The sequence below is a fragment of the Ahaetulla prasina genome, chromosome 11 (genome assembly GCF_028640845.1).
Source record: "Ahaetulla prasina isolate Xishuangbanna chromosome 11, ASM2864084v1, whole genome shotgun sequence".
Taxonomy (NCBI): domain Eukaryota; kingdom Metazoa; phylum Chordata; class Lepidosauria; order Squamata; family Colubridae; genus Ahaetulla; species Ahaetulla prasina.
The window spans coordinates 22,056,709-22,069,881 of NC_080549.1; the positions used below are offsets into that span (position 1 = coordinate 22,056,709).

At 38.2% G+C, this 13,173-nt stretch overlaps 1 protein-coding gene across 2 annotated transcripts in view; it reads right to left on the reverse strand.

Annotated features, from left to right (window-relative positions):
- The window catches only part of CAPN6 (calpain 6), an 80,767-nt gene continuing 67,594 nt past the window's right edge, over window positions 1-13,173 (reverse strand). The window contains exons 12-13 of one of the 2 annotated variants that reach the window (XM_058197003.1): window positions 5,966-6,102; window positions 1-2,272 (exon numbers count right to left, since the gene is read on the reverse strand). In XM_058197003.1, the coding sequence (XP_058052986.1) occupies window positions 2,096-2,272; window positions 5,966-6,102 (314 nt within the window). In that variant the 3' untranslated portion in view covers window positions 1-2,095. Of the gene's footprint in view, window positions 2,273-5,209; window positions 5,545-5,965; window positions 6,103-13,173 lie in introns of those variants that run through there. The other variant, XM_058197004.1, reaches the window with a different exon arrangement.

Consider the following 13,173-nt stretch of genomic DNA (forward strand, 5'->3'; position numbering starts at 1 on the left):
TTCAGTTTCAAAATTTTATTGTGCGTCTGTATTAAAACAAACAGTACTTCCTTAGCAAGTAAGCTCAATCTTCCCTTTTTTCCATCTGCAGTATGGGCATAAATAATACAAAGAGAAGTACATTTGTTATACAATCTACATAAAGAATGCTTGAATAATATATGTGCTTTGTGTTTATAAAAAGTGCAACATAAATGCCTATTTTTATAACTCACCTAGAGGATGCTAATAACAGAATATATTATTCTAGATATTTAATAAGTTTATTAAAATATACTATGTGCGTTTAAATACATTCATTCTATGTAGAGACTTGCTCTGACAGGAGTGAAAAGTGCAAAGTATAGATATTATTTCTGTGCATTGACATGAATCCACCATAATGTTGGAGCAATAAGAGGACACCTTTCATTTAATGCAGACTTTGAATGGAGCAGGGGAATTCTCTCATTAGATGTGCTTGGGTCCTGTCACTTGCCACTTTATGCTTCCTTGTGCTTCACTGATATGTGGTGACAGACTGCCATGAACTGTGGGGAGGGAGAATGAAGGGGGTGGAATGCTTGGGGAAAGTAAGTGCTGTATCTCCTTAAGATGCTGCCTCAAGGTCACCCAGCTGGGAGAAAGAGGGAGCTGCATACTAAACTATGCTTTAATTGACTGTTATGAAAATACCTAACCTGAACCTGATTGGTTATATGGGGGTGGGCAATGAGAGACAGCTAAGGGAGGGGAAAGTTGAATTTAGGGATTTTGGCGTGGGATTCTCAGTTCTGGCTTTGCATTATTGCAATACACTCGACCTCTACTAAACTATACTTTCCTCAACAAATGGAGCCAATGATTATTTCTATTTAGAGGCTTAAGTTGTGGCAGGACTGACAGGTCCTTTCTCTCTACCCCCATCCTTTTCAGAATCTCCCTGAAAATATATCCCAGATGTTGAAAAACCCCTGGAATGTGAAGAGACAAGGCTTCTTTGGGACACCCCCCCCCAAAAACAGCCCTGATTTCTCCCTCTCGTCCCATCAGCAGGAATGTTTGGGGTGATTCTCTGCTTGAGGGCGATTCCCACTGTAGGTCCAATGAACTATTGTCCTACATATAAAAGTAATCTTTGACTTATGATGATTTGTTTAACGGCCATTCAAAGTTACAACAGTGTTGAAAACGTGATTTATGACCAGTCCTTTATGACCATCGCAGTGCCCCCATAATTACGTGCTTGTGATTTAGGCAACTTGGCAACTGTTGTGCATTTAGGATGGCTGTAGCATCCTGGGATCATGTGATCACCATTTGCAACCTTCCCAGCTGGCAAATGTCAACAAGGAAGCTAGCAGGGAAGGTTGCAAATTGCAATCACACAATGTTTTGCTTAGCAACTGTGGCAAAAAGGTTGTGAGATTGAGTGTGGTGCTTCACTTAATGAGTGCACCATTTAACAACGAATTTGATGCTCCCAACTAGTGTCGTAAGTTGAGGACTACCTGTTCATAAAAAAAAATGGCAACTGTTAGAGAACAGATTTCCTTTTATGTGACTATTATTATTTGGCTCAAGTACAATTAAGCCTTCCATCATGGGATGTGTCATCTCACACGTCAAATACCACATCACTTATTCAGTGGCTGCATCAATTCTGAAGATGCAGAAAGAAGAATGGGCTCTTCCTAGTTCTGGCAAGATTTGGGACAAAGCTGATATTTCATCCCAAAAGTAACTCAGCTGACCCAAACAACGATCTACTTCCACTGAGAAAATTGATGTGAAGTTATTCAGGAGTTGAATTTGGAACCTACCCTGGTTAGCTCTGTGACATCATCCTATTTTTCTAACCCAAAGCCTGAAAAGTTATAACATTAGCACCGATTACAATTTGTAAAGTAAATGCCATCTGAAGAGAGGGAAGAAGAAAAAGGAGCTCATCACATCGTGACAATCCGGTCCCACCTGTCTCTCTTTACAAAGAGAATCTCTCTCTTTGTATTGTCCATTTGCAACCCAGCGATTACAGACCAAAGAAGGGATTCTAACAGCAACATTCACATGTGTGCAAAAGGCCTTTCTCTTGGGGTCTATCAGTCTCTGCAACTCATAGCTCCACCAGGTCATTGCTGGAAAGTATCTTGATAGTGATTTGACCTGGTACTTTTGCTTCTTGCTGGCCTCTGCCATGGAGTTGGTACTTCTGAAGGTCCCGAGGGTTATCGGGTGACCCAGACAGCCGGACTTCTCCCAGGAATCGGTCAAAGAAAGCATTGTGCCAGACCTAAAGTGAAGAGAAGACAAAGAAAAATCTACCATTGCCTTAAAAGGGTATTGTCCACTGCAAAAGTCCTCATCCAGAAGAGTTCAAACTTTGCCCAAATTCGCTGGGGTTGAAAAACTGTTTTCTTAACAGTGTAATTGGATTTATTTAACTGTAATGGAATCATGATAATCATTTGCATCTTGTAGATGGGATTAATGTAGGGATGGGAGATAAGATTTGAAAGCCAGAACAAGACCCTGCAAAAAATGGCGCACCAATTCTGGATCATACCAAGGCAATTGCATGGATATGTCCAGGAACTTACTAGGGGCTGCAGTTGACTTGGTGGAGTCTTGCTGACCACTGTTTTACTACTATTAATAATTTTGGAATCTAGCATTTTAAGGCAGTTCTCTATTTACAACCATTCACTCAGTGACCATTCAAAATTACAACAGCACTGAAAAAAGTGACTTATGATTGTTTCTCACACTTATGACTGCTGCAGCATTGCCATAGCTGTGAGATCAAAATTTTGATGCTTGGCAACTGGTATGTATTTAGGACAGTTGCAATGTCCCAGATGTGATCACCATTTGTAACCTTCCCAGCTGGCTTTGGATAAGCAAAGTCCATAAGGGAAGTTAAATTTGCTTAATGACTGCACAATTCACTTAACAGCTGCAGTGATTTGCCTAACAACGGTGGCAAAAAAGGTCATAAAAGGAGGCACAATTCATTTAACTGCCTTGCTTAACAACCAAAATGTTGGACTCAATTGTGGTTGTAAATCGAGGACTACCTGCATTACCCTAAGGAGTGAAACTTAAATGAATCACTGTAGTTGTTAAGTTAGTATCATGGTTGTACAGCGAATCTGGTTTCCCCATTGACTTTGCTTGTCAAAAGGTCACAAAAGCAGATCACTTGACTCCAGGACACTGCAACGGTCATAAATATGAGTCAGTTGCCAAGTTTCTGAATTTTGATCACGTGACCATGGAGATGTTGCAGCAATCAAACTTTGCGAAAGTTTGTTGTGTGAAAAACAACCCAAAGTCACTTTTGGGTTGGTCACTAAATGAACTGTTCTAAGTTGAGGACTACCTGTATTCTTTCTGGATGTCAGCAGATTGGAGAGATTTTCTGGTGGGAATGCAACATATAGGCAAAGGATTTAGAAGCCTTCCTGCATTTTTCAGGATTAAAAAGTAAAAAAAAAAAATTCTGAACGACCATCTCGCAACTGCATGCAGTGACTATTCCAACTCAAAGGGCATCCAGGGTGTCAGTACTCATAGAAAAAAAAAAACACATCTCTGTGGAGAAACCTGGCAACATTCTACTCTCTCTTCCTCTTGTCAGCACTGAGGCTGCTGCCAGATAGCTCCTGGCAGATTTCCCTGTATAAAAATACAACTCAGTTGCCTTTCGCTTTGTAAAAATCCAGCAGTGTTTAAATTTTAAATACCAGTGAGGGATGCTAGGAAGCGTTGAATTAACAGAATAACAGAGTTGGAAGGGACCTTGAAGGTCCTCTAGTCCAACTCCCTGCTCAAGCAAGAGACCTTACACCATTCCTGACAAATGACCATCCAATCTCTTCTTAAAAACCTCCAGTGTTGGAGCATCCACAACCTCTGAAGGCAAGTTGTTCTGCTGGTTAATTGTTCTAACTATCAGGAAATTTCTCCTCAGTTCTACAGCATAGGTTGCTTTTCTCTTTGTTCAGTTTCCATCCATTTCTTTTTGCCCTGCCTTCAGGTGCTCTGGAGAATAAGTTGACCCCTCTTCCTTTGGGGCAGCCCCTCAAATATTGGAACGCTACTATCATGTCACCTTTTTTTCATTAAACTAGACATACCCAGTTCCTGAAATTTGGCTTGTTGGACAGATTGGGTTGAGAAAAACTGACTGATTCTATTTTTTACATTACAATACAAACGAAACTGATCAAATTAAACATTAGTATTACATTCAATCAACTTGTGAAATTCCCATAACAATACACATCTATAGTAGGTTACAGTTTATCATTATTCAATTATTCCACCTATTTCTCATTATTACTTTCATTTTATCAAATAAAAATGTAATACATTAATATTCCTTTTATTTCTATCTCTTACTATAGCTTTTAATCATATAACCCTGTATTAAAAAGCTTTTTCTTTCTTTCCTGTCTAATTTCTAATCTAAAATTTTTACCGAGGTCCCTGCTTCCGTTTGAGACATATTTTCCAACTCTTTTAATATGTTTTCCCTCGGTTTAATTCATGAATCATTATTATTTTTGTTATAATCTCCTCCTTGTCTTTTTCCTTCTTTATTTCTTCTTCTGGCTCGACCCTTTCATGGGTTTCTCGATCCGTAATCATCATCTCTTGTATAGTGTTTTCCATTTTTTTTCATAATATCCTTAAATCCTTTGTCCATAATATCTTCTATATTTTGATAAAGTAATTCCATCTCCTAGACAATTCCACTCATTTCTCCTTCTTCAGTATCTTATTTTATTTTTTAAGAGGGTTGATTTTTATCCAACAGTCCAAGAATTATTTATTTAGTCTTTAAACTACCCTTCAAGGAGTACACTAGTCCCAATTCTTTATATCTCATTAGTTAACACTCACTTCCATTCAAATAGTCCCCAGAGGTTATCAAAAAACTTTATATATCCTCTTTGCAAATTCAATACTCTAATATAGTGTTCAATGTCTTTTTACTTAAATCACTTCCTTGTAGTTTTTGTCAGCAGGTGGTACTCTCCATTTAAATTTCAGTTTACTGGTTTACTAGTCCATTCTTGTTTGGGTTGTATGGCAAATATCAAAGCAGAGTAAGTTTTATATAGATAGATAGATAGATAGATAGATAGATAGATAGATAGATAGATAGATAGATAGATAGATAAGATAGATAGATAAATCCAATGTTTAAAAGTATCTTCCCAGTAACACTTCTTCCCAGTTTAAGAGTCTGTTTATTTCATAATCTGTTGTTTATTCTCCTACAGCTTTCATTTCCGGTTAGGTACTTTTTTTTTTTTTCCAAAATGTCCCAAAATGCTTAGGCACCGCTTTAATTTTGGGCAAAATTAAATTCTGCTCAATTTTGGGCAAATAGTTCTGGTTATTTCTTGGGGTTAAATTTAAGATGAAAGAAAAATCCTCTCCCCCAGTTCCACCATAGCTCACCTTCTTCTCTCCAGCACCAGTCTTAGCTTTTATTCTTCAGTTGTTCCAGCTTTGAAGCGGCCATCTATAGGCTGCTGCTTCTTCTTTCCGTGGCTGAGTGGGAAGAAAAACCCTAGGCTGGACAGGAGAGCTGTGACTCTCCCTGACTTCACCAGGTACTCCTTTTTGCTTCACTGCCCCTTCAGGGTGGCTTAGGCTCCCTCCGGAACCCACAAACATGAAGAATTCAGCACAGGGAACATGGAGACCCATTCCTCTGTGTCTGTATCACCACGATGTCAACCGGAAGCCAAACACCCAGATTTAAATGCAGGACAAGGGCTGGATTTAAATCTGGGTTCCCCCTCCTGCCCAATCCTGATCCAAGTTCTTGTTCTCACCACCATATTGGTATAAAATGGTGTTAAAATCTCATGGTAAGATGGATGGCAAACAAATTTAATAAATAAATGAAATAAACATATATTATTAAGCACAAAAGTAGTGCAAATATAGATCACATTGATTCTCTTACCTGGACAATAATGGGGCTATCAACCTTCCTTTTGTAGAAAACAGCCTGGGTGTTGAAAACAGCAGTCCCAGTGCCTTTCTGAGAGTGAGACCGAATCTTGCTGTTCTCACACTTAATAATTATATACGGGTTGGTTTCTGAAAAGGTACATTATCATAAAAAAGTATTTATAAAACTATTACAGGTAGTCCTCAACTTATGACCACAATTGAGCCCAAAATTTATGGTGCTGAGTAAAACATTTGTTAAGTGAGTTTTGCCCCATTTTATGACTTTTCTTGTCGTGTTTGTTAAGTGAATCACTGCAGCAGTTAAATGGCTTGTCAGAAGGTCACAAAAGGGGATCACATGACCCCGGGACCTTGCAATCATTATTAATGTGAGTCAGTAGTCAAGCATCTGAATGTAAATCAGGTGACCCTGGGGATGCTGCAACGGTCATAAGTGGGGGAAATGGTCCCGTCGCTTTTTTCAATGTTATTGTAACTTTGAACTGTCATTAAATGACAGTTCTACACTCCATCTTCCTACTTTTTTTTCTGGACAAAAGATTTGCCTGCAACTAACCTCTCCCTTACTTTATACATGAAAGAGGCAATGTGGCAAGGAAATACAGACTTGCTGTCACACAAAAAGGACCCTATTTTCACAATCAAATCATAGGAGACTCTCCAATTGATTTCCTGGGCATATTAATTGACCCATTGTCATTAGTTTGCACCAGAAGATTAACATGAGATGGGCTGGATTTGTTAAAGCTAAAGCTTAAAGCTAAAGACATAGCACCCACAGGTAAATATACAAAAGTGTTGCTTCAGCACGTGCAAATATTGGAGGGACTGCAAAACATATGGATTCAGTTTGAAGAAAAGGCTCGGTTGGGGCTTTTTCCAACACAAAATAGACTTTGTGTATTATCAATGGCTCGCTTGTCCTAAACCCTTCTTATGATTAAAACACTTTGATTAATCGTGTTGAGAGACTCAGCCCATGGTAATTGACTTATGTGATTAATATATGGAGAGTTGCTGACAACAATAACTAATTGCCTACTTAAATAGTAACAGGAACTTGTGTTAATCATAATCTGGAAGAGGATGCCGAAGAAATTATTATGAAAGCTGAAAACAACAACAAAATAACAGAATAATAGAATTTGAAGGGATTTTGTAGATCTTCTAGTCCAACCCCCTGCTTAAGAAGCTGACCCCATACCATTCTAGAGAAATGGCTCTGCAAAACCTTCAGTGATGGAGCACTCACAATTTCTGGAGGTAACCCATTCCATGGATTGATTGTTCTCACTGCCAGAAAATTTCTCTTTAGAGTGGATCACTCTTTAATATGTTTCCATCCGTTGCTTCTTATCCTGACTTTAGGTGCCAAGTTAAAACTTGTGCTTTTTATTATGGAGATGGGTGTGGTCCAAAAAAAAGGGACTATTTTCATTCAGTAAATTAGTTTTGTAAATCTATACAATCAACACAAAATTGCTGTGCACCATAAATATTGAGATAAGCCTTAACAGATACAGCATAGAAGGACCTATAGGGGCTAACAGCAACTCTCCCCTGATATTCATTAGGTATATTCAGATTCTGCATTTCACCATGTCAAGCTAGCATTGTCAAATGTTGGATATTATGGGAATTGTAGTCCAATATCCCCATTTGGACTTTTGGTTCCTTGCATGAAAATCCTCATACACCACTCTATGAAAGGGACCATTGTAACACTTACTTTTATTTATATATCAGCCACTTTTCCTATTTTTATGTGTTTTTATGACTTTCCTACCTAAATGTATGGTCTCAAAAAAGCACAGATATGAACATATACTCAAAATGCCCATATTAATTCATGTCTATTTTTATATTGTCAATAAATGTGAATTCCCCTCTTGATCTCAAGGAACAAATCTTGTAATGGATTTTGGAGCATGACACCTTGAAGTGAAAGGCTGAAATTACCAATAAAGTCCATCGGAACATTTTCCTTCATGGGTTCCTTCTGATATTTCTCTTACAGCAATCTAGATTTATTCCCCTAACTATACATTATGGTAATTTTCAGCCAGCTATTTCTAAGACAGCCTGTCAATCATTATAAAGAACTGTTGTCTTGGCAACATATAGCAGACTCTGCATTTAGCCATTCACTTAATATGATTCTTAATAGAAGCAAAAGGAGTATTTTTCTATCCAAGAAAATGTTGGTTTCATCCAGGTAACCAGAGGTTCAACATATGTCCCAAGAAGACCAAATTGGCCATCAAACATACTCTTTCAATCCATCAATCAATCATAATAGAACTGGAAGGGATCTCTGAGGTCTTCTAGTCCAACCCCCTGCTCAGTCAGGAAACCATATTCAGAAAAGTGGCTGTCCAATCTCTTCTTAAAGACCTCCAGGGATGGCGCACCCACAACTTCTGAAGGCAAGCCCTTCCACTGATTAATTGTTCACATTGTCAGGAAATTCCTCCTTATTTCTAGGTTGCTTCTCTCTTTGATTAGTTTCCATCCATTGTTTCTTCTCTTGCCTTCTGGTGCTTTGAAGAATAGGTTGACTCCCTTCTCTGACATGACTGCTGTCATGTTCCTCCTAGTCCTTTGTTTCTGTAGACTAGCCATACCTAATTCCTGCAACTGTTCTTCATATGTTTTAAGAATGGTTTCAGGAATTGGATATTGCTAGTCTAGAAAAAAGACTAACTTTGGAATGCAGAAAAAAACTGGTTTTCTCGGTGGGCTGGACTGGCAAAAAATGGGAGTATGTAAAGGAAAGCATTTCTCAATATCGGAAATATTGTCCCAATTAGCAGACAGGCTGTGAAAAGCACATATTTTTCAAGGACTGAGTGATGAAATTGGCACACATTCTCATCTGTAATGAACATGATCCAATTTCCTTTATCTAACAGATTAGAATCAAGTTGTGTTTGGCAGTCTCTGTTTCCTCAACAGTGAGTCATGAAGCAACATTGTTCCTTGGATATTTTGAGACAGAAATAATGTTAGGAATGTGTAGAGTGGAATGAAAGCAATTTGTTTTATTCTCTGTGCAAGTAGCTGAGTATATGTCACCTGGGAGGACATTCTTCCTTTGGGATTTAATTCAAGTATAAGGAACTCAAGACAACGAAACTGCTGAAGAAAGAATTTGGGGTATATAGCTTGAACTCGATCCCAAGTTTTGTTGGAAACTGAGGAAAAAATCCTTTGATATGGTTCAGATTGTATTTTTTTGTTGTTATGGGTTTTCACCTAGGAAGGAAGAAATAGCAAACAACTTCTGAGAAATCTGGTCAAGAAAACTGCTAGGACATGTCCAAGCAATGACCAGGAGTCAACATTGACTTGAAGGCAGAAGACCAAAACAAGTAATGCCCTTGTCTGCATTAAATACTTTCTGAAATATATCATAATATGTTGAATTCAACATGTCTAAATGTATAAAAACAATTTCAGTAGATGTAACTCAATGGCTGAAACTTCCATTAAGTCTCTGGAGTAAACTGAATATTATTATGATATTTAAATATAAATGAATAAGAATGATTTTATGGCTGGCTAAACTGTTGGCTGAACAGAGGTTACTTCAACTTGACAGACTTTCAATTATATTGTTGAGCTTTTATTCTATATTTTGTGGAATCAGACCTTTTATTAATACTACCCTCTTTAGGGCTATTTGGAGAGCTAATATGCAACATACACCTGAAATCTTTGCTAGTTTTAGGGCCCTGGTATATTAAACAAGTTTATAAGCTTCTAAATGTATTTGGTTATTAGCAGGCAAGTGGTTATGTTTTAATCCCAAATCACAAGATAATTTAGCATTATGGAATAACTTGGATTTGAAAATAGTGGTGAAGATATTTTTATTTATTTATTTATTTATTTATTTATTTATTTATTTATTTATTTATTTATTTATTTATTTATTTATTTATTTATTTATACCGCCCTTCTCCCGAAGGACTCAGGGCGGTGTACAGCCTACATTAAAACAATTAATATACACACTAAAATAACAATTAAAAAACTTATTCAATAAAGGCCGAAATTAAAACCGTCCAATTGACCATATAAAATACCCAATAAAATATTAAAATTTAAAAATTTAAAATTTAAAAATCAGGCCAGTCCGGCTTGGATAAATAAATAAGTTTTCAGTTCCCGGCGAAAGGTCCGAAGGTCGGGCAATTGGCGTAAATCGGGGGGAAGTTCGTTCCAGAGAGTAGGTGCTCCCACAGAGAAGGCCCTTCCCCTGGGGGCCTCCAGCCGACACTGCTTGGCAGACGGCACCCTGAGAAGACCCTCTCTGTGAGAGCGCACGGGTCGGTGGGAGGCATGTGGTAACAGCAGGCGGTCCCGTAAGTACCCGGGCCCTAAGCCATTTTATTGAAGTGACGGGAGCCCATAGTATAAATTGTAGGAGAACAGTGGGCAGAACAGTGGGCAGAACTGGGGAGATTAAGTCCATCATCAGCTTTGAGTCATTAAAGGGCCATAAATGGTCTAAGTCCAACCCTTCTTGAACTCCACTGACCCTTATTAATTGAGTACTGAACTTTAGTTGACAAGATTAATGTCAGGTGCAAAGAATCAGAACCAGGCTGTTCTCCTACAATCATTGCTCAAGCCTATATGCAAGAATCTAGTCAACCAAAGTTCAATATTAAAATCACCCCAGATAATGGCCAGCAGAATTCAAGAGGACTTAGACCATTTGTGGAAACCTAATGACTCTAGGTTAAATGATTTGTTTAAGTCTGCCTCCCAGCTCTGCGTGCATTTCTCCTACATCAATACTTTGAATTGGTTGGTTTCCAATTGTTGTTTAAAAGAGAGGTTGTGTTCTGCATATGAGTTATCCATAACACTTACTTGGCAAGAGATACAGCTGAAACATGTATTGACTAAACGGTATGGCCCAGATGCTTCAGCACTTAGAATGTTTACTTTTGACGAATCAATGTATCTGTTTGGTAAGAAATGTAAAGTATACTGTTTCTGATTTTAAAATGAAGCTGATTAATCAAAAAGGGTTATTTCACCTTTATAGAATAGAATAGAATAGAATAGAATAGAATAGAATAGAATAGAATAGAATAGAATAGAATAGAATAGAATAGAATAGAATTTTATTGGCCAAGTGTGATTGGACACACAAGGAATTTGTTTTGGTGCATATGCTCTCAGTGTACATAAAAGAAAAAGAAAAAAGAATACATCAAAAGTACAATATTTACAACACAAATGATGGTCATAGGTTGCAATTATTTGAAGAGTATTTAAAAAGGGCTGGATTTTGGATGTTTTGTGGAGTATTGGATATTGGAACACAACTGAAAGCTTTTTAGCATATACGATTTGGTCTTGTCCAACTATGGTCATGTTTTGGTTTCAAAATATTACATATAATATGTCAATACAATCTGGGAAAGAAACAGTTAAGAATGTTAATGCAGTGCTGAATTATAGAGAGTTCCCCATTGTATGAGAGGCTCTGGATTGATTAGGCCTGGCAAGGAAGACAAATTGCATAACTGGAAATAAAACTGTTCTCTTGATTTTGAGGCATTGATCTAGGTTATGAATTTGTTATCTATTCTTGAAAAAGTCATTGAGTTCTAAAATTGAGAAAATAAAACAACCAGTTTCTGAATGGTCTAAAAATAAAACCTGCCAGGGGAAAAAATATAAAGAACAGGTCTATAAGAACATGTTTAGAAGTGTTGATTCAAACAATTTGATTATAATATTTCCCCTTAATTCAGTAGTGATCCTGCATGGAGCTATGTCTTAAACCAGCTAAGTCGCTTCTTTGAGATATCCACCGCCAGACCACAGATTGTCCAATTAGTTGCCAGGTTTAATTTAATAGGCTGCAATTTTGTTGAATGCCATAGGACAGTAAAAATAAATCATCATCTTGCTGTTGTCAGGGTCCCAAATAAGCAAAATAAGCAAACCACAAAACGGTTTAGAAACTGAGCTGCTTTTCTGCTTAACCTGCTATTTTTAAAGGTTCTCTGCAGAATGCTTTTAGCATCTGACATCCCCTGAGGAAGCTAGGAAGAGAAGTGAGGTGCTTTCTCAGCTTTTCAGGGCACCACCAACAGATCAATAAAACAAATGTTTGTGGCTGCCAAATGCCAAGGGGTGGGCTGTGTTATTGTGAAGCTCTATGGAACACACTGATAACTTAAACATCTGTTTTCTAGATTTGGAGCATCCATGGAGAAGGGGGCCAAGAGTCAAGCTGAGAGTGACAATCAAGGTCCTGCCTCTTTTTTCTATAGTTTTTAAGCTCTGAGCAATTGAGAAGAAGGCAACTTCACTGGCTTATCTACTAAAAAGCATATTTTATTACTGTCATCATTGTCAGCCATTCTGTCGTGTCTGACCTTGGGCACTCTCCATCCCCCTCTGTTTCACACCATCTCCTTCAGATCTGCCATGGTCATTCCAGTGTCATCCTTTCCAGCAAGGGTCCCCAACTCCTGGGCCACAGTCTGGCACCAGTCCTGGCATGTCAGAAACCAGGCCATACAAATGAATGAAGCCCATCCACACAGGTGTGGGATGTAGGCAACCTGTGTAAGCACGCCTCCTCCGGTCCGCAGAAAAACATTTCTCCATGGAGCTGATCACTAGTGCCCAAAATGTTGGGGGCAGCTGCTTTATAGTGTCCAGCCAATGGGGACTAGGGCAGCCCCTTCTCCTTTTTCCATTGATCACTCCCAGCATGATTGACTTTTCGAGTGAGTCAGCTTGCATGACATGACTAAAGGAGGACAGCCTCTGTTTGGTGAACTTGACTTCAAGTGATATTTTTGGTGAGGTTTGGTTTAGGACTTCTTTGTTTATTATTTTTGGAATCCATGGGATGCATAATAGTCACCTCCAGTCACTTTTGTGACTAACCACACATTTATGTTGTAAATAGAAACTCCTTTATCATTTTTATGGAAGCATCCATGACATGGTGTCATAACATAACATAACATAACATAACATAACATAACATAACATAACATAACATCAGAGTTGGAAGGGACCTTGGAGGCCTTCTAGTCCAACCCCCTGCCCAGGCAGGAAACCCTACACCATCTCAGTCAGATGGTTATCCAACATTTTCTTAAAAATTTCCAGTGTTGGAGCATTCACAACTTCTGAAGGCAAGTCGTTCCACTTATT